The sequence below is a fragment of the Rhyacophila brunnea genome, unplaced genomic scaffold (genome assembly GCF_057557595.1).
Source record: "Rhyacophila brunnea isolate RB1 unplaced genomic scaffold, BYU_Rbru_1.0 scaffold_20, whole genome shotgun sequence".
Lineage (NCBI taxonomy): Eukaryota > Metazoa > Arthropoda > Insecta > Trichoptera > Rhyacophilidae > Rhyacophila > Rhyacophila brunnea.
Genome location: NW_028232860.1, coordinates 36,206,023 through 36,228,065, shown reverse-complemented (window position 1 = coordinate 36,228,065; position 22,043 = coordinate 36,206,023). Strand labels below are relative to the sequence as shown.

At 31.1% G+C, this 22,043-nt stretch overlaps 1 protein-coding gene across 5 annotated transcripts in view; it reads right to left on the bottom strand.

Annotated features, from left to right (window-relative positions):
- Positions 1-10,541: 10,541 nt before the first annotated feature.
- The window catches only part of pros (homeobox protein prospero), a 306,677-nt gene continuing 295,175 nt past the window's right edge, over positions 10,542-22,043 (bottom strand). For 3 of the 5 annotated variants that reach the window (XM_085948168.1, XM_085948167.1, XM_085948170.1), the window contains 2 exons: positions 20,594-20,753; positions 10,542-14,867 (listed from right to left, as the gene is read on the bottom strand). In XM_085948168.1, the coding sequence (XP_085804294.1) occupies positions 14,688-14,867; positions 20,594-20,753 (340 nt within the window). In that variant the 3' untranslated portion in view covers positions 10,542-14,687. The remainder of the gene's footprint in view (positions 14,868-20,593; positions 20,754-22,043) is intronic. The other 2 variants (XM_085948169.1, XM_085948171.1) reach the window with 1 other exon arrangement.

The window sequence follows — 22,043 nt, the reverse complement described above, 5'->3', positions numbered from 1 at the left end:
AACACAATTTGTAGTGTTTCACACTGCATTTAATCATAGCGGTAGTTAGGGGGCCCGCCAAATATCCTAGCCTGAGGGCCCGTTTCAGGATGTGGGGACCATGGTATAGGTACACCGAGTGCAATAGACAAAAGACAGATAAACGAGAAATCAAGATGTGAAGAAGAAAAAGAGCCTATGGGACTAATTTACATTCTCCTCCTTGCCCCCCCCCAATATTAAATCCTGGGTGCGCCACTGGGTACATCGCATTTAATTGAGGTCTCAGCAATATCTGTCAATTTATTGCATACAAACAAAAATGTTTTTTATTATTTTATTATTACTGTCACTTTATGGCTCGTATGTCTCTGGGGCAGATACCCAAGACTGAGGTCACAACGCACTCAAGTGTGCTTTGACTGAGTTTAATGAGACTAAAGTGCCGACGAGAAAGAGGGGCACGGTGATCTAACAGAAATAAATGATTCCTCTGGCATTACAACAGTAGATAGAATCTATGAGATATTATGACCACTTTATGAAACAAATTCCTTACCTACTTGCATGGATTTTTCCTCACTGGTTTTCGGCTTCGGCGTTATTGTTGTGATTTTATCAAGTTCTAAATTAATTGTAATATTTTTAATTCGCTATTAAATTAAAAATTCCAATCTTTTATAATTAATAATTATATTCTCCTATATGAAAAATAATTATAAATTATAATACATTCGATAAAAAAAATGTTCGTCATTGCGTTTCAATTATAACAAAAATATTCAACAATGACATCTACACTAGGAAAAAGTAAGCAGTTTAATTTGTTGAATATTGCAACAGTTTTTATTAAAATCTTATCATTTCCTGACACAGATGGCATACGACTACGATGATAATTTACTTATACTTTATTCACATAGATGGCAATGCTACCAATATTTTAACTGCCATCTGTCGGCGAATAGCAAAACTAATACATTATATTTTATAATAAAATAAAATTTTATATTATTAATGGACATAATAAATAATATGTATTCAGAATATTGTGAACATAAAATATGTGTGTATATAATTAATATTTTATGTAAAATTATAAATATTGGTTTTAATTTAGTTGAAACCTTTTGATGACATAAAATAATAGTAGAAACTATTCCATTAGATTATAAAAACCTACCGATTAAAATTATAAGTACTATAAAATATTAGATGTAGGGATTTTACTTACCTAAGAATGATGTGTGCAATAAAGAAAAATGTTACAGTATGGAATTAAAACTTCTTTATAAACCATTAGTAAGAAGCGGCCAGTAAAGTTGACGTTCAGCATTATTAATATGAGTTTCTCTATGCAATAAGGTAGTTATGTCGAACCATTTTATACATGACGTGCCAACAAATTGAAAATATTTGTTGCAAAAAATATTAATAAGGAATATAATTTAGTATAGTGGACATATTTGCTGGGACATACCTAGTATGAATTGATTTATATTTTAGCTTTTTAACCCAAAAACCGTCCCAATTCAACTCGAGACATTTTTTGTAGGTATTAATACTTTTCATTTTCATTTTCCTCGTCGGCACGGTTTTCGTCCTGGATCTGGTTTACCAAACAAAAAGTACAAACCTACAAATTTATCTGAAGAATGGATGGGGAAGTCACAGTCGAAAACTACCCAATCAAGATTCGCAACTGGAAGAATCTGACATTCGAATGACGTTTTCAAAATGGCGTCCATATATTAGTTCGTAGTTCCATTTTTGACCGTTTTTTAGATAAGTTTCGTAGGCCTGTAGAGACATTTTTTAGCTTTTGTTTTTTTATCCTGACCTTATTTCTAGATAAATTTAAACCTATAAAGTATTGTTGGTTTTATTTATATCAAAAATTTCACACTTTGACCATGTGCTAGGTGTAGTTCCGAATTGCCTGATCGAGTCTGTGGCTGCTAAAATTCCAGGACATTTTTCGTCCCGGTTGTGACTTCACTGGAGTCCAGAATATCAGTGGCGAAGGGTGACTTTTGGAAACAGGTAGGCTGTGGAGTAACCACGCTTGTCAGATACATTTACGGGAAATAAGAAGATAACCCAATATTACTACTGATGAATAGGTACACTAAATCGATGAAATTTCAAAAGCTCAATTAGCTTGATATAATTAGTTTATAAATAAGCAATTAGTTTGAATTATGTATCTTCGTAAACATTTATAAACGTAACATACGCTCAAAATATATTACCTATCATCTTTGAAAATATCCGTTGTTGTGTATCTATAATATTATGTTCCATGACAATTTATAAGGGAGAGGCACGCCAGCAGAGAACCTAGCGGAAAAACGAAGCTCGCAATTTGAGATTTTTTTGATTATTTACAATTTCAACTGTATTAATTAATAAATATGTATCTGAAAACATTAAATAGATTTTTTTTTTTTTTAAATTAAAGATAAACTTATAATTTAAAAAAAAAACTTAATAAAATTTGAATTCGTTGCAGGGTCACATCTTATTATTACATTATATTATATGGTCATATTTATTATTAAAATTTAGTTTATTAAGTTTTCAATTTTTCGTCGTTTAAATTTTTGACTAATTCATCGTTTTAATATTTTTTATATTTATTTTAAAAAACATCGATTTTTATAAAAATATAAATGTGTATAACTTGAAATCCTTTTTATTTATATCAAGTCGAGCTTCAATATTGGGACCATACCTAAAATAAAATTTGACATTAGACGTCCAAAACTAGACATTTAAAAATACTTCTGTATTTAAAACACATACTTTGGTATAAATAGCTGATGATAAATTATTTAATATTTTTAACAACAATCAATATTTATATGTGATCGAATCCCATAGAAATTATTTTTTAAATTATCTTATTAATAATTATTTTGAATAAATGTGCCATAGCGGATGTAAGCGCTAACTAAACAACTGAATATTTGGAATGATTTCGGAATAAAAAGCCAGACAGTGATCAGCGCCACGAGACTGAAGTCATACAAACCAGATCTGGAAAATGGATCTAATTAATTCATAATATAGTTGAGTCCAGGCAGCGCTAGTTATGGTTATATGGTTATAAACCTTACTAAATAAAATAAAATTTCTAAATTCTGAGATGACTCTCAATTGGATGGATTTTTCAGTGTATTTATTTATTTTTAAATTAAATTATTTACTTGAAGATCTATTTTTTTTAGAAGGTAGGCTTTAAATAATCGCCTATTATGGAGCCTTCGCCACTGCAGGATATGGACCTGTTTTTCGAGATGATTCCACTTATATATAACTAGGTGGAAAGTCCATTCGAGGATATAAGAAAAAATAGAATCTCTTGTTAATTTTTAGGAGCTTTATGCTGGCTTCTAAAATAATTAATTCATGAGCGTGTCTCAATCCTCATGTAAAATAATTAAAAAACGAAGGCCTAAAGTCTCCGTATAAAGTTGGTACCTACTTCCATCATCATTTTTAATGCCAAGGAGTAGGTATTTTTCCAAAGGCATCCAAAAGGTCTTCTAAAACTTTAGAATAATAAATCATTTGCATGCTTTGCCAAATGTTTCCTATTATTTTAAGGAACTACCACAATATACCTACAATATGCATGTATATATATTAATTCATAACTATTTTCAATGCGTAATGCGACTGCCGTCAACACTATATTCATTTGTTTTCTTCATTTACCATCGACATAGAAATAATATTTTATAAATTGAAACTGCACAGAACACCTGTGCGCATTTCAGATTATTTTTTTTGAAAAATGTTAAATAATATAAGTAATACTCATCAGCAACATCTTCTTGGCTACGTGTTAAAACTGTGAACTAACATGCTCCGCCCATTTTTAACCACACTTCCATTATAAACTAACAAGCTCCTCCCATTTAGTAGACAACAGCGCCTAGAAGCGTAGCCAAGAAGATGCTGCAGAAGAGTAGTATAATGCTTTCACGTAGGTATTAGCACAATTCCTGCGCGTTCCACAGGTGTCACGCGTGCCATATGTTCGACACCGCTGCCCTAGACCTAGCTCATTCTTATATTACAATATACTAATAGGAATATGGGTATCGACAGATTTTTGTTTTTACAAGAAATGTATGTTAGCCAATAGTTGATCATCCTATTGGGTCCATACGCTGGGCCAAAATGCACATCGAAAAAAACAGCATAACATTTTTATTGCCAGACTCGGGTTCGAACCCGGGACCCACATTTATGTACCTACCTACTTACGTATTTTTTTCAACCAATGTGAGGTGTGAATTCCAATTCCGCCATTCTTCCAGTATAAATTCGGTTTCGTTTGGGCATAACCTGTTAACTGCAAAATGTTGAATTTACAGGAGAGCCATTTTAAGCTTTGAATTGCCCACATAAATTTCAGTTAATTTTTTTGTTTAAAATTGAAAAAAACATTTTAAAATAAATAACTTAAGAAGAATATGACAATACTTAGATTGTCAATTATTTCACTAATTAGGAAAATAAGGTCACTTATCAGTGATCAAACTATGACAAGGTCTTTGATCATGTTTTGACCAAACTAATCACTGTGTTTGTTCACATATCATCACATTATTACAATAGCGTTTTGAGCATTTTAAGTGAAATATAGATATCGGGTTATTACCAAATGGAAAATAATACTATAGTGACCCAATTTTTACTCTTAACATAAAATTACCAAAAAAGCAGTTATCAGGTTATGGCCAAACGACACCGAATTTATATAAGCAATCGGGATTGTTTTTTATCCCAGTATACAACTAACCTGTAAATAGATGCGTTCAATAAGATTGCTTCAGATATCGAGATATTCCACTTACGTAAGGTGAATTTAGATCTGATTGAGGTTTTTTTTAACCCACTCGGTACTCTGTAGACTCTTCACCTTCACATACTCAGTGTGCTCATTGCTAGACATAATAGTAATATGTACTTCACCATATTAATAGTGTATTGTGTTTTTATTTTATACTTTTTTATTATTACTCTTTATAATGTTGTGAACGTCTTGATATAATAATTTATGTTGGCCATGATAATAAGTATTATTATAAAAGTAAATTGATTTAAAATTTATTTAGTCATGAGTCATGACAGTAAACTATGATGGGTAGACTGAGGTAAGTTCGAGTAATTCAGAATAAAAATAATATGTAAATTAAAATATTATGCTGGTGGTTATTTGTCGCAATAATACTATTTAAATTATTTAAGAAAAACATCTTTTAAACCATATAGGATGGTGCCTTTAAATATTGAAATGGGGAAGAAGATAGGTAATATTAAATTTTAGACAGGAACTTGCTCCGGTGATTTTTTATATGGATACCATAGGTGGCTCCGTTTGCAAGAAGATTCAAAATTATTGGTAAACCTTCAGATTGTAGATCGTATGTGTGGAATATTTATAGCTTTTAATGTGCTGTTATGATTTTTGTTGTTGTAAATAATGTCGTAAGTACCTAAGTAAAACTTACTGAATATATTTGTGAGTTTTTTGTGACTATGTGACATCTATTGTTTATATTGTTGATCTAATATTTTTTAAAAGAGCTTCCTATACTCTACAAATCAACGATTAGTGAAGTTTTCAACCAATTTTAAAAAATACTTGAAAACATCGCGGGAAGTTTGAAAAAAAAAACAAAAGTTGTTATTTATTGAACTTTGAGCCTCCCTATCTCCATTTTCAGGTGTTTTATTATTTTTATAACTCTGAAATTATAATAGGCCATCCTTTTTTATATAATATGTTCCAAAAATCAATTGATTTCAAGTTATATATTTTGAGTTATTGATGTTTGATTATTGGAAGTCATTTCACTGTTCTATATACAAAAATAAACTTGGATCCAATGACCAATTTATGTTTCGGAAAGTCAGACACCAATGGGTTAACCTTATCAAAAATTAACAAATATACAGTATGTATACTATAATATATACAATAATAATGTTACATACCTTTGAATGTGCTTCACGAGCATGCAATTCATATTGTTTTTGGCGTCGGAATGTTTTAGGACAATGTATACAAGCGAACAGAGGTTTTTCCAGAGTGGCATAAAACTTGCGCTGCTGAGTTTGCTTCTGTGGCCGTTGATAGATGGCCATTTTGTCATTGACAAACAGGGATCCTTTACTAAAGCCCTACTAAGTAAAAGGTCAGTGTTTTTGGTTTTAGTGAAATGAGAACCTACGTTGTAAACTACCTTTTCTCTTATATAATGTAAAATTATTGAATTATTTTGACATAATCTCTAAATAGACAGTGTCTAAAACCAAAAATACTGTCTTTTTACTTAGCAGGGCAGAATACTCCTAATAGGGTAGGTTGGGGGAAGTTGGAGTAACGGGTTCAATTAAATTATTAGACACTTATTTCAAATGAAAGCTTAGCTTTATTACTCATTATAGTAATGAAAAAAAAACATACATCATCCGTTTCAACAATCTCCACACAATTAGTGGTCACATGTTTTGCAGACAATACTCATTGTGAAACAACATAAGGGTTTATATATTTTTTTTGCTTTTACATCGTCATATCATCAATAATCAAAAACGTTTAGTAAGTTTTAGTATACATGTATTGGATTGAATCATTGCGATAAAAGTGTTTTTTTCATTTTTTTTCGTTAAACTAGTACACCGAACAGTTGAAACTTCTAATAACATTTATGGACAAAGACACACGCCTTAAAGTGACAAATTATAAGCAATATGACAATGTATCGTTATACCGTTATTCATATATATAAATATATAATAAGTACTCGTAAATTCATAATAATAATAAATATTAGTTTTAAATAGTATTCAAAGAATGCGACGGTGTGCGACGTCGACCGCAGCACTTGGCCGCTGGGGGTACTGGCGTCCGTCACCAAACGAGGCGAACATCACCGAAGTCCACCGAACGATGACGCCACTTACTAATTGATACTAGGACCGCTTGCGAGCTTCCTTCCTCTCAAGAATTATCTCTTTTTTATACACATCGGAATAATATTTTAAACATTTAGGTTATCATTTTTGTTAATATACTTTTTTATCTATAATTTTAATAACCGGGCGTACGGGTGGCGGTAGGGGGCAACCTTAGAATATTTTTTTTTTATTTACAAACGGTTAAAAATCCTAAAATTTATCCCTCGACCCTAAGCTTAAACGTAAATACAAAACGCATGACGTCTAAATTTATCTAAATTTCTTTTTTTTTCTATAATAATAATTTTTACGAAATTTTGCTCTTTACACCGACGTAAGAAATATCAATACAAAAATACTCTTTTTGAATAATTTTTTTTACACGTCATTTTTTTAATAATAATTTCGGCGATTTCCCCCCGCCGCCCCCCCCGCGCCGCCATTTTGTACTAGACCGCGGAATCACTCAACAAAACTTTTTGAAGTCATTTTTTTTTCATATAAGAAGAGATCATTTTTATAATATTTATAAATATATAGGCGCGAACGGATTACCGCGCGCGCTACTCAACATCTGAAATTTTGAAAAAAATAACACTTACAACGACGAGATCGTATTTTATACAAAACTATATACTTTTTATTACAGGAATCATCGATGTTAAATTAGTAATTGATAATTTAGATTATTCTTTATTTTCCATAATATTATAAACATTACCGTCTCCATTTTCCGAATGCAGAATCCCAAGAAAGTATAAAAGTCTATAGAGAGTTTGAAATCAATTTAGTTTTAACTATTTTATCTACATGGATCCAAGTTGTCGTAATTCTCTAGTAAAGCTGAAAACATAGTAGCGAATTTATGATGTAGGTAATAATCAAAACCAGACATGTCCAAAATGTTGAAATCCATGTTATTATTTAGATATGTGTGCATGTGAACTAATTATAACATAATCGAGTGGGTAATCAAAACCAGGGAAATTTTGCTACTATATTTGATTTAAAAAATGGTCTTAACAACAATCTGACTCAGTTTTCTGCTATTTTTTCAATGTATTCTAAAATATTTTATATTAGCATAAATCTAGAAACGTGGATTAAGTAAACTGATATCAAATTGGCCAATAAAAACCAGATAAATATAACAATTTTTGATAGTGTATTGATTTCAAATAAGCAGTGAGCACATAACTACATTTTTGCAGTTTTTTCAATATTATCGTCCAAATGAACATGTCTAGGTTTCCTTATTTAGTTGAAGCTATGTGCATTAATCATATTATCACTGTACAAAATTGTTTCTTACAATATTTATGCACGATGCAACAATTGTGACTTACGATGTTATGGTTCCATATGGATAATCTTGTGATATAAATTATTTCAAGCGGAAAAACGGAAGACGGCATTTGAAATCATTATAAGCTTTGAAATATTCCAGTTTGTGAGGTGTCATAATGTTATTGTATCATACATCGAATTCCAAAAACATTCCAAGTACATTTTATTTCCAAAATACACATTAATTACGCAATTGACATGTGACTACAGTGGCGCAACTATCAACAAGGAAACACGTTGAACATTTATTTTATGTTTTAACAAAATCAATTAATATTCACATTTAAAAAAAAATGTAGATGTTATTTCATACTTTCTCCATACAACATTGAAAAGTTTTTTTTTATAATCTACGTTTTTTTTTTTATTAATAATTGTTTCACCTATGTATTACAGTTACGCCACTGGGCACCAACATATTAAAAAATGCAGGTGTTATTAGGTAAGTTAGCTATAGAAAATATTGAAAGATAAAAATGCATATGTTCAAATTTTGAAAATTAAAACCTGCGCCTAAAGTTTTGGTATTCTATTGAAATCTGGTTAGTAAAATAAAAATTAAGCTTTCAGATGCTTCATTGCACCTTATTCAAGACATATGCATTTTTAATTCTCGATATTTAAAATATTACATATGTGGTTAATATATCGACCACTTTATTTGTTTACGTGTTTCAGGTAAATACGCCTAAGATAGTTATTTTATTACTAAAGAGTATTTCCGAAACATATATTAGTTGATACAAAATTAATTTTAGAACATGGATGTGGTGGTTAATATATTAATCAGTTACAATATTTGTGTAACAAAAATGTTACAAAAAAAATTAAGTCAATTTGATATTATTGTAGATTGTTTTTGGAACTGTGACGTATTCGGTATCTATTATATTTGGTTATATTAAGAAATATTGGCTCTGTAACGGATTTGTATCGGTGTTTTGTGAGGACGCGAGCGGCTGTGTGTCAAAGGCCGCGATCGACTCCTGACTAATTATCATGTGAAACGAAAACCGGTGTCTGTTTGCTGAAATTCCATGTCGACAGCGAGGGATTGCCGACTGAGGATGTACTTTTAGAAACCGAAAACCTGTAATTCCTGGACTGCGGGGAACGAGAGCCTGTACAATATCATGTCTTAAGAACTAAGCGTCGTCGGTTTGTTGGGTGGAGAAATAAAAAAAAAACTCTTCCTCCACGTCATATTACCGACTACACTTTTGCCTAAAAAACTACATATTTAATATTGCATATTTAAATTGATGTATTGATTCATTAAATTAAAAACATTAAAAAAAACGCCTGTTTAATATTACATTAATATTAAATGTTAAGTATTTTCTCAGTATTAATAATTATTCTGAGCCCTACTGCTACAGTGAGTGGAATGATGTCAACGGTAACAATAATATTAATATTATTTTTTTTAAATTATTATTATTATAATCTTAGAGGATTGCGACCGGGTGAGGTGCGTAGGGAGAGGATCGCAGGGCGCCGGGTGCTTTGGTTGGGCGATAAGTTCTATTTAGGGCCCTTTTTGTATTTATTTTTTTTTCGTAAAAAATCAATATTTTTGAAGGCACTTTTGATCGGACGAGGTGGCCCTTTTGTGTTTTTTGAATGAGTGATTGTTTGCCTAGTTTCCAAAATTTTGTGTCATAAAACTGCGGTCTATAGTTTTTTTTATTATTTCATTATATTATTTGGTTGCCTTCATGTGCTATTGCGAACGGTTTTGGGTGTGGTCGGTGTGATAGTGGCTATTGCGTGATTGAGAGCACCCTGCGGGGAATCCCGGCGATCTTCAGGCTATGGGGCAGTATCGGGGGTGAGGTATATCGAGGAGAGGGTCGGAAGAGGAAAGGGAGATTTTTTAACCCCCTCCCGCGACCGGTAACTTCTGTACAAGTAACACAACTTACACAACACCGGAGAGTAAAGGTTAACAAAAAACATACAAAACGGAACCGGGTAACTGCGCTTCCCCGGTCGCTGAAACTGATTATACAGACTATTGTACATAAAGTTCATCTCACACTCGAAATCGGAAAGAATATTATTTTATAAATATATTTATACGAGAATTAATTCTAACGCGCCGGTTCGTATTTTTATGTATGGCGGGCCGGTGCGCGATGTGCCGCGTTTTAGGGCCACCGCACACTGCCGTCGACTGGTCAGTCGTCATCTCTTCTACAGCAAATCATCACACACACACTAGATAGGATTTTTTTTTTATTAAGAAAATAGAATTTAAGGCAGATTTTGGTAAAAATTACACACAATTTCAATATTTTTTTTTGCTTAATTTTTTTATAAAGATAAGGCGCGAAGGTGCTTCAAATAAGCTTGTACTTTTTTTCGTGATATTTTAGACCGGGGATCCGAAACATTGTGCCGAGAATTTTTTTCCATTTGCGTCCTGTCAACTGATACTACGGAACTTTTTACTCAAAAATTAAAGAAAAAAATTCAGGGTTGTCAAAAAAAAATCCAAATCATTTCCCTAAGATACGCTACCGAGAAGTTATTGAAACACATTTGCGCACCCTTACAGAAATAATAAGGAACGGTCGAAAAACTTCCAAACAGTTTGTGTGCATAACTCAACATTGCAAATAAAAATCGTTTGTATCATTGTAAACATAAGCCTTAATGTCCGGTTAAACTGTATTAATTATCAATATTCCTCTGGAGATGAGAATCGCTGTAGATATGTATTCAAATTAACGAGATAAACGAAACAGGGCCTGTGCATGAGCGGCAGGCACAGACCTCTGAGGGCAATTGCAGGTTCCGTCGAGGAACGAGATTTAGCTGCCCTGTCAAAAATAAAAACGCGGGCCTCTGATTGACTTACATGAAAACAAAAAAACAGGACTTTATAAAATGTCCATATTTACACAACTCTACAATCTGTGTTTACGACGATTATTTTATATTTTAAAAATCTACTTCACTGGATTAACTCGCAAGTAATAATTATTAAAGACAATACACTTTATAATTTAATTATTTTTTTTTTATTAAAAGATGATGTTTAAACTTAATAGTCCAGCAATTAAAATAGTACAGTCTAGTCATAATTTACAAAATGTATACGGGTAATGTGTTACTACTAAGAATTACGTTGGTTTATAATGTTATTACAATACAATATTACGAACCTGTAAAATTGTACGAAGATAATCTAATTAGCTACGGTTATGACGATTATGAAAAATTTACACATTATTATATTTCATTAAAATTGAAGAGAATTCAATTAGTTCAATGTAAAATTATAAGTAAGTAAGTCAAGATACACCTTTTTAAAATTGTTAACATGAATCTATTTATGATTCGTGTTTTAAATTGTCTATCAGAGGCTCGGTTTCATCATACGCATTCATATTTTTACAAGTAGTAGATAATTAAATTATTAATCAGACCGCCTAGATGCTAAAACCACGTAAGTCAAGAATAAAAAAAAATACCTTTCAAAAAAGTTGTAACTCTAATTATTTAAGTACAATATTTATTTTCTATTTTTGAGTTTGTTTGAACATCTTAATGACAACATACAATGTTTTGCATTAATGATTTTATCTAAATGCAAAAGGGCGTAAGTCAATATTTTTATTCAGATGAAAGTCGATTTTAATTTAGAAGTTTTAGCATCTAATCGGTCAAATTTTTCTCTTTTGTCATTTGTTGTAAAAGCAAAGCGTTGACTTTTGTTCAACGAGTACAATAATAATATTGATTTGTCAATACGGTGTTAAGTTAAAGGCGGTCGGATTAGTTGTTGGCTTCCTCAGTAAACTGTTTTCAGGTTGCCATTTTAAAATATATACACCTTCATGGTAAGCTACGTATTATTAAACTTCTACAAATAGTTTTCAATTAAAATTACAATATTATACAGATTACAATGGTTTAACTTTAACGTATTTTATTAACTACTTAATTAGTGTTTTTTGCGGAGGGGTAGTCGATTAACAGCGCATGGTATTTTCGTCAATTCAAATTAACCTTTAGCCCGGTCGCACATTAAAAATCGTTTCGACTGAAATATAGACATACATCAAAAGTGTTGCAACTTTCTTCCATGCGTACAGGTGAGACCATGCCAGGACAGTGTCGTAACGCGGCTAGCCAAACGGCTCCTACAGATGTGCCGATGCTGTAACTGTGGTTATGCTCTTATGCTGACATTACGTTATTGTGATGTATGCTCAATGCACGCATCGAGGCGAGCCACGCAATGCACACGGCCCACCATAGATATTATTATGCCGACACACTTATTTGTGTATGGAGACAATGATTAACGCCAGTATCAGATTAGCGTGAATTGCTCGAAGACTCACTTCAGTAGTACGTCACAATGATGTCATATGATGTCATGTCGCCGGGTGACTTCATGTCACGAGTTACAGCATATGGGGTGAAATTTACTGTGTGCGAAGGTACACTTAATTACATTTGTTTTGTGAATATCAACGTATTTGACGAGTTGCAGTCGAGACGAGTTTAGATGTGCGATCCGGCTTAAACATATCACTGTAATTTGTCGTCAACAATGATTAGAGTCTTGCGTTCCATCTGCATTTCCATTACGTTACTTGATTAGTAGTATGTGTTAAGTTCTTTTAATAAAAATCATTGTAAAATCAACCAGTGTCTGATTAGAAAGAATACAAGACTCGTAAATTGAATGACAGTATAATAAAAGAGATATAAAATAAAATTTGTTGTGGATTGAAGGAGTAACGGGTAAAAAATAAATAAAAAAAAACGAAAAAATAAGTCAATTTCATATAATTCAGAGATATATTAGGATTACAATTTATAAAAAAATTAACAATAAAATCAATTGTTTGGTGTGGGTAAATAATACTAAAATTAAAATTAAAATAATATTTACATTTGGTTTAGCGAACTCTCTTATTTGTTAAGAGTTACAGGGGTATAAAATTAAATGGAATGGAAAAATACAAACAGAAAATAAATAATAATAATAATAATTAAAAAGAAAAGTGTTCAGAATTTGACTAGGTGACTCACCACTGGTCTCTGTGTGCTATCTAGCATTTTCCTCCTTATAAACTAACTACATACCTCTCCCATCTTACAACTACTACTTAATATCTAATATTGAATAAATAAAACCAGAAAAAAACGAAAAAATTCCAGTGATAGTGCGATGAAATGTACCAGTAATTTTAAATCTAAAGTTTGGCAGTCAATTTTGTATCGAATATTTTGATAGTATATTATAATATATTATTATTAATAATGATTGTAAGTAACAATTTTGCTATTGCTTTCAACGTATAATACGATACTGATTACGGTTACGTTTAACGCGTGCGTTGATCACATGCGTTGGTTGAATGCGTTGATCGCATGCGTTGGTCGAATACGCAGAACGCATTAGCAAAACTGCGACATAACAACGTGTAAAAATACACTTTCGCTGCAATTTTTTCGTTTATTATTATGAAAGCTAACGATCGGTAAAAAAAATCTGGTTTGAACATTATTAACTAGATATATATATTAATAATTATAATAATCAACGGGACGTTGATTAATATATTATAAATAATATTATTTCATCTTTGGATTGATGCCTAAGAGTAAAAACACTTCGTTTGATACTGTCTTTGATCATCGGGTATGATATTATCATATTATTTTATTATACAAATTCTAATACCTAAATTATTATTCATTTAATCGACTTGGTTATCTGTCCATGTATTTTTAAAATATTTACAATGCAGGACATAATTCCCTTACGCTAAAATAGTATGTCGTGTCACAAAACAAAACTCAGTAAGTAACTAAGATGAAATTATCATGATTGTTACTTAGTTAGTTTTTAATTAGATCCATCCGTCGACAGTTTACGATTAGCTCCATCACCTTTCCGCCATTTTTTTTCTTCATATGTATTGACACCGCCTAACTTTATAATAATAATTATATAACCGTTATTATTAAGTTAACCTCTAAACCGATTCTTAAAAATGAAAAACAAACAGTATAAATGTCAAACCACAGAATACCTAATAAATCTTGTTACCATAAAATTACTATAAGTATTATTAGTTTTTTTTTATTAACCTTAATTTCATAAAATTTTGAATAGTTCTTTTTTGTTATACTATTAATTTTTTCCTTAATAGTTTTATTCGTAGACAATAGTTTTTTATCATTTTTTTTAAATTATCAATTTTTGAACTGAAGGCCTAAATGCGAGTGTCGTCTTTATTTTGGTGTGCGATAAATATTTAATTTTAAATTTAGTTACTCTTTTTAAAACTAGATTTCGCTGCACGTGGCGCGGTAAACCGACTCGTTTACTGCGGGCAGCGGCATCTCGATTTAATCTATTCAAGCTGCTCCAGGAAGTTCGGGGACTTGAAATATTCCGGAACGGGATCGTCGAGCCTGGAGATAACTTTGTAAATTGATTTCTTCCAGGACTGTTCGGCGTCCTTTCCTCCCTGGATCGCTCTGAAGAATTCGCGTAGCGTCTGCTCAACCACGTACCGGAAGTTCGAAGGAACCTGAGGACAAAGCAACAAAGAACCATTAGTAAAGTCGTTTAAGGAACATAAAGTGAGTAGAACGTACGATATTCTACAATTTTAAGTGTTCAAATTTAGGTTTGTACTCCTAAGTGGTTGTCCACTCATCGACTACTTTTCATCATACATTTTTCTACCCACTGTCTAAATTACGTTACTTATAATAGTACCTATATTCCAATTAGCACTACAAAATATAACGCACCCCCAGTAAGATACTGTCGTAAGTCTGAAATGGGCGTTTTCGAGTTATGGATGTGGTTGGATTCGTATTTTTTTTTGCTATTTTAATAAAATACTGTCGTACTCAAACTCAAATAATGTCGGAGAGAAAGCACTTAATACAGTACATTACTTTCCGAAAACTGTTAAATAGATAATAAAATAGTGTTGTAACTAAGTTACGACAGTATTTTACAAGAAGCTTTCTAAAAAACTAAAACAATACTTTTCAAAAAAATACTGTTGTAACTCTGTTACTACAGGAAAATCTTGAGATACAGCGTAATTTTCTCACTAATTGCATGGATATTATTGTTCCAAAGTATTCAAACAAAAAAAACAGGAAGCAGCAGAGGCAACAATTTTTGTTATCAACAATCAAATGGAAGTAAAATACAAAAAGTACGCAAAAAATACTTTATCAACACATTTGGGGTGAGTGAAAGGTACTGCTTCACTGCGTGGAAAACAAGAGATCTTCTTTCCGGAACGCCAATTCCAGAACAAAGAGATCACAAAAAATCACAAAAAAATTGGTGATGATTAAAAAAATGATATAAGAGCTCACATTAAGTCTTTCCCAGTGATCGAGTAACATTATTTGCGTGCACAGACGTCTAAATTGTATTTAGATGGTAAATTAACAGTTGCTGAAATGTATCGGTTATACAAAAAACAACAAGCTGACAGCAATATGCCATTTGGAAAAGAACACTATTATACGCATTCATATTTAATGACGAATTTAATATTGGCTTCTTTAAGCCTAAAAAAAGATTTTGTGCGTTGAATGCGACCTATACAATAATTCTTCACCACCAGATAAAAAAAAACAACTTCAAGAAAAATATGAGACACATCAACCTGGAAAAAAGAGGCAAAGGATGAAAAGATCAAAGACGTAGCAGAGTCCCGAACTAATGGCCAAAATAACGTCATTAATGTAGCTGTATATGATTTGCAGGCTGTTTTACCGCTTCCTTGCGGAAATGTGTCAACTTTCTATTATAAACGAAAGTTTGGCAATGTACAATCGTACAGTCTATAATATCACTGAAAATATTGCAAACTGATACATGTGGGACGAGAGTCAAGCTGCACGAGGATCCAATAAAATTGGTAGCTGTGTACTCGATTACAATGCATGTGAAAAATATCACCACAATGAGCATTTTATTTTTTACAGTGACAATTGTGCCGGGCAGAATAAAAATAAATACATTGCTGCAATGTATTTATATGCCACCGGAAATTCACAAAAAAATACAGCGATCTCTCATAAGTTTTTGGTCACCGGGCATAAACAAAATGAAGGCGATATCGTCCATTCTACAATTGAGCAGCAGAAGACTAGGGCTCTAAAAAGTGGACCAATATTTGTGCACAGCCAAATGATTACCATTGTACAAACAAGTAAGAAAACAGGATAACCATAGATAGTTAAACCCATGACGACAAATAATTTTCTCAACATGAAAAAACTAGCAGATGAAATCGTTAAAAATTACAACACGGATGAAAATAGAGAAAAAATTTTGTGGCAGAAGATTAAAGTTATAAAAGTAGACAGAGACTATCCATACATTATTTTTTTTAAAACCAGTTATTATGAAGAATGTAGGAAATTGAATGTTCGACAACAGCAAATAGGTAAACCGTTACCAATGGATGGTCTCAATTTATCCAAAGCATATCAAGAGTGGCCAAAAACAATGACAATTAAAAAAAAGGATTTGCTTTCCTCTGCACCGCTAAACATCGTGAATTTTATTATGATATTTTTGCTTCTCTTCCAAGTGATGTTTAAAAATTAAAAATCGTTTGTAAAAATTTTATTTTCCCATTAAATTAAATAATTAAGTATTTTTTTTGTTGTTTTGAACTAATAATTGTATTTTTATTTTTTTTTCAATAAATCTTTAAAGATTGTACCATAACTTAATATTTTGAAAACCTTCCTTTACAGTGCCCAACAAATTAGTTGAAATTATTAGAGTGATGGTAGGGAAATTTACATAGAAAGTATTGAGTTGATTCAAATTTTACCATGAAATTGTCAAATATTCTAATAAAATACAGTCGTAACTCAGAAATATTCAAATATCTCCGTTTGTATATGTTTTAGAGAAAAATTATGAATACAGTTGAAAATAGATCATGTTTTTCCATAAAAATGAGTAATAATTTTTACATTCAGACTTTTCCTGTATTTACAAAGAATATTTGAAACTTCAAATGGCTCTCCTGCAAAATGCCAATTTTTGACTTACTACAGTATTTTACTGGGGGTGCGATAATGAGTAGGTAGTTCAAATTGAGAAAATCCCATACATTTATATTGTGACCTCATCGGGAATCAAACCCGGAGCTCCCAGAAGAAAGACCTACGCCATACCTACATGCTGGATTACGTCGAAACTGATTGATTTCAGTATTGTGTTCTCAAAGAATATATTATTTTCAGTTTGCTTTTCGAGTTACCTACCACATTTGTTTAATACACTATATCAGATCTCCCCATAGGGCGTGTTGTTTAATAATACACGGGATCCGGACCGCCCCCCATGTAGGTATAGTACTAGGTATATATTTGGATACTAGTATTACTGACGGTACTAGACTGTCATGGTTCAATATTACAAATTAACACTTAAAATTGTCCATTATTATTAAAAACAACGTAGCATCGCAAGTATATTTTTAAGTAAATCGAGTTTGTTTTGTGATATACAATTATTAATTGTATTACCATAAATTGATAAATAAACTACATCATTTTTTTAATATATTAAGAGATAGGTTTTCTCGTTTCCAGGTGGACGTCTAAAGTTATTTGTTTTATCAAAATTTCAATAGAAACAAAAGAAAATATTAAACCGTTGAAATAAGATTTATTTAACTATTTAAAATAAATATATTTTTTTAAACCTGACGATGAAAGTGGTTAACCAATTTAATATACAAATTTCTAGAGTTAATACTTCTCTATTTTATTTAACCCACAAATATTTAACCGATAAAATTGAATAGATAAACGATAAAAAAATAGTTAGGTATATCTGTGGTTATCCAAGTGGGTACTTAGTGGTTTAGTAGTAAATTTAATAGTATATTGTGGTTATGAGTTAACTACTGTTTGTTTACTTAACCACACGTGCGGAGTTTTTCCAACACACAGGTGGAGGTAGGTAATATTCTCTAGTTTCAACAAATGCCACGCTTATTTACATATTCGTCATACAATATATAGAATAACTTGTGTTTTTTATCTTTTCAGATAAAATTGTCATGATTAAGTATTGATTTTTTTATTATTATTATGACTCTACGATATACTACCTACTTAGTGATTTAGTATACCTACGAGTAAATTGATTATCAAATCAAATGGAATCGTGAATTATCTATTTGAGGGTTTAAAAAGCTTAATTAAATACAAATTTATATCATTTTAAAATGAAATTACGAAAATATCAAAAAGATTTTATTACTGTACATCAAAAAAAATTTAAAACTGTACATCAAAAAATTAAAAGAATTTTTAGGAAGGTAATGCAAACCTTTTCGTTCTAATGAATGGTTGGTTATAATAAACCATTTAAGAGATGGTGAAGGTAGGCTGTTAAGATCCGACATAAATATTGCACATTAAACCTTGTAAGTCAAACATTTCTGTTGTCATTAAAGTAATACTACAATGTGTAAATAGTGTTTGTTATTTTTTTAAATTCTAACAAACCATGTATATAATCCAAGCCATACTAGATAATAGTAAATCAATATTCGTTTATCTGTAAAATATCTAAAATTAGCCATTAAACCATACATCATTTAATATATTTTATGGATAGAAGAATATTTTTTATCGATTATGGTTTGGTGTAGGCAGGGTTTTCTGCAAATTGTATTATTAGTTCAATGAAAACAAATAAGTATGACTGATAAATTTTAGTGTCGAATCTTAGCAGCCTACATCCAGCCCTCGCTATTGTTATATATATATATATATGTGTGTGTATCATTGGTTATGATAATGTGGCTAATACGTACTTGTATAGTTTCGATCAATTATTCAAATCAATCAAATATCAATTAAGAAAGATTTATTACTATAATACTTAATTAACGTAAATTTAAGATCTAATATATGTATTAATAATGAAGAATGCTGTCTGTTTTCAAATATGGATGTACTTAATTAATAATAAGCAGGAAAACACGAATTTATTACTGTAATACTAGCAGTAAAGTTGTCATTCATAAGTTACTATTGAGAAATTATGTTTACAAACGTTTAACATGGTTTGATATGAATAATTAAAGAAATAATTAAAAACTATGGGAGTTTATTTAAATAATAATAAAGTAAATAAGCCATTCTAATTGCAAGAAAAATAATATAATGCAGCCAGAGCCAAAAAATTAACATACAAACACTAAGGTATGCTATGAATATATACAGAGGCGTTGATAAAATATAATATACAAAATGTAGTGATAAAATAGATATCTTATCTAGTAGAAATAATAAGTAATTCTACTCTGGCTGTACTTTTACCGATAACTTGAAAACTGAAAGTAAATAATTTTATTGATCCACGGAAAATTGTTTACAGACCTGCCTATATTTTAATTCCAAGATTTTTTCATCATTTATTTGTTTACTTTATAGCTGATGTAGTATTCAAAAATTGATAACAAGACAAAGTTAGTGATGTAGTTTATTTAATTGTACGTGAATTCGAATTTTTACTCAAAGTTATTCGTGATAATATGGCACTATCCAAACCGTATTGTTAAACGTCTGGTGAACCAAAGTAGACAATACCCAAAAATTGTTTTGTAATATCAGTGTGATTATTAAATTTATTCAATATCATAATGAGTGGGTATTAATAATAAAATTGAATGTCTATTTACGTGGATAATTAATATTGCATAACAGCGGCTGTACACATGCATAGATTTACTGGCACCAATAGTGTGAAAATTAAACTATCGCGATAATAACTGTTTACAGTCTCCGAATCTCATTCTTCAAGCGTAAGCGAGACGCGTTGTTGTCATTATATGGTGCTATTAATGATAAGTTATGACAATCTGTAAACATATAATGCGTTGCGCGATGTAGTATTTTTCCCCCGACAACTTTGCCTCTATCGTTCTACTGCGCATGCGTATACATCATGCAAGTTCCAGCTATCAGAAGCCGCTGATTTTCTTTTTGATACGTATTTACACGTGTATTTTCTTGTTGTGTCCGCGATTATACGTACTGTCAGCAGTAAATACATGCAGACATTTAAATGGGATATGAGTACGAATTATATTGCGTTGTAACTTGTAACAAAGCACACATAAAATGTAACAATTAATAGCAATTGGTAATTAATTATTGCTCTAAGTTGTGAAGCAAAAATTGGGACTGAAAATAATATTAAAATCTAAGGATTTATAGGAAACAGGGGCGAAGATTAGCGCACCTGAGGTCCGCATACCTCTATGTGGTTGTTCCGGTTATAATGCAGATTTAGTACTCTGTAGATTTCAGAGTCACCAGCTACGTGGAGTTCTTCTGCACTCTTCACTCCTTCGCTTACTGCTTGGCGAGCGTACTTCTCCATCTGGATGTAGTAAAACTCTCTGTGGACAAAGAAAAAAAGAGATCGTTAGTTAAAGTTTCATAATTACCAGTTACCACCATCTAACATATTACTCTAAAAGTAAACATTTTTAAAAAATATATTTTAAAATACGTAAGTACTGATACGTCTCGTTTCAGGCACATCTTGAAAAGCAATGGAGGTAGAGGTAAACAAATGGTATTCAAATATAATATTACTTATTAAAAATTACAAAAAATCATGACCACAGTTAATGACAAATTATTTAGATTAATTTACTTGAGGTCAGGTATACATCAAAATGGCAAAAAAAATAAGTCAATTTAACTTATAGGTAAGTATACTAAACATACAAAAACTATCGAGTAGATACTCGGAAATACAAGGAAAGGTCACTATTATAAAGAGAAAAAGCACGCTGAGGATTTCGCTTCAGATAAGCAAACTTGGTAAACAAACTTGAGGGTTATTTGTTTAAACTGGGTTAAACTGATTTTTTTAGTGTTTCCATCTGGTTCTAACTTAACGTATGCTACAATTCATTATTTTTGAGTTAACAGAGATTCAAGATTGATTCCAAATAAGTGCAATGTTGGTATATAATTCAGAAAAAATGTGTTGCCAATGATTAAACAGGTTAATAAACTAATTACAGGAACCAAAATTATTGACCAACACATTTGACATAATTGATGGTAGTTTGTTAAAAAAACTAATTTGTCCTTTCCATTAAATCTGGGAATTAATTTTGATTTCTATACAAGTACGTAAAGACAGAGGTAATTCTAAAATCACCACTATCATTGTATGGGAACTCCGATGTTGATGCGTTGATATATGCATAAAAGCTTAGGATATTCAAGTAATATTTCTATGACATATCGATTCATATAATATTACACAATTTAATTGTTCAATTTAATTCAAGATTTACATAGTGCTTTATTTATATCATGTATTCATATTCATACGATTCAAATTAAATTATTATTTACAAAATTAAGGGCTTCAATTAAGCTTAACCCACATAAAATATCAGTTAAGTATGAACTTTATGTACACTGAAAATATATTATTTCAGTAAAAAAAAAAGTATCCAGAGCTTGTATTAAAAAATATTCTCTCTCATAAGAACTTTTTTTTCAAAGCTCCGACAACGTAAAATTGAAAAAAGCTAACATGTATCCGCAGGACTTTTAGTGCCGAGATGTGGATAGGTGGGTACTTTGGCGTATAAAGGCTTGCGCGGAGAAAGCTCGGCGCTCGTTCTGGGCCATTTTCCGGAAAATTAGTTAGCGTCAAATTCCCA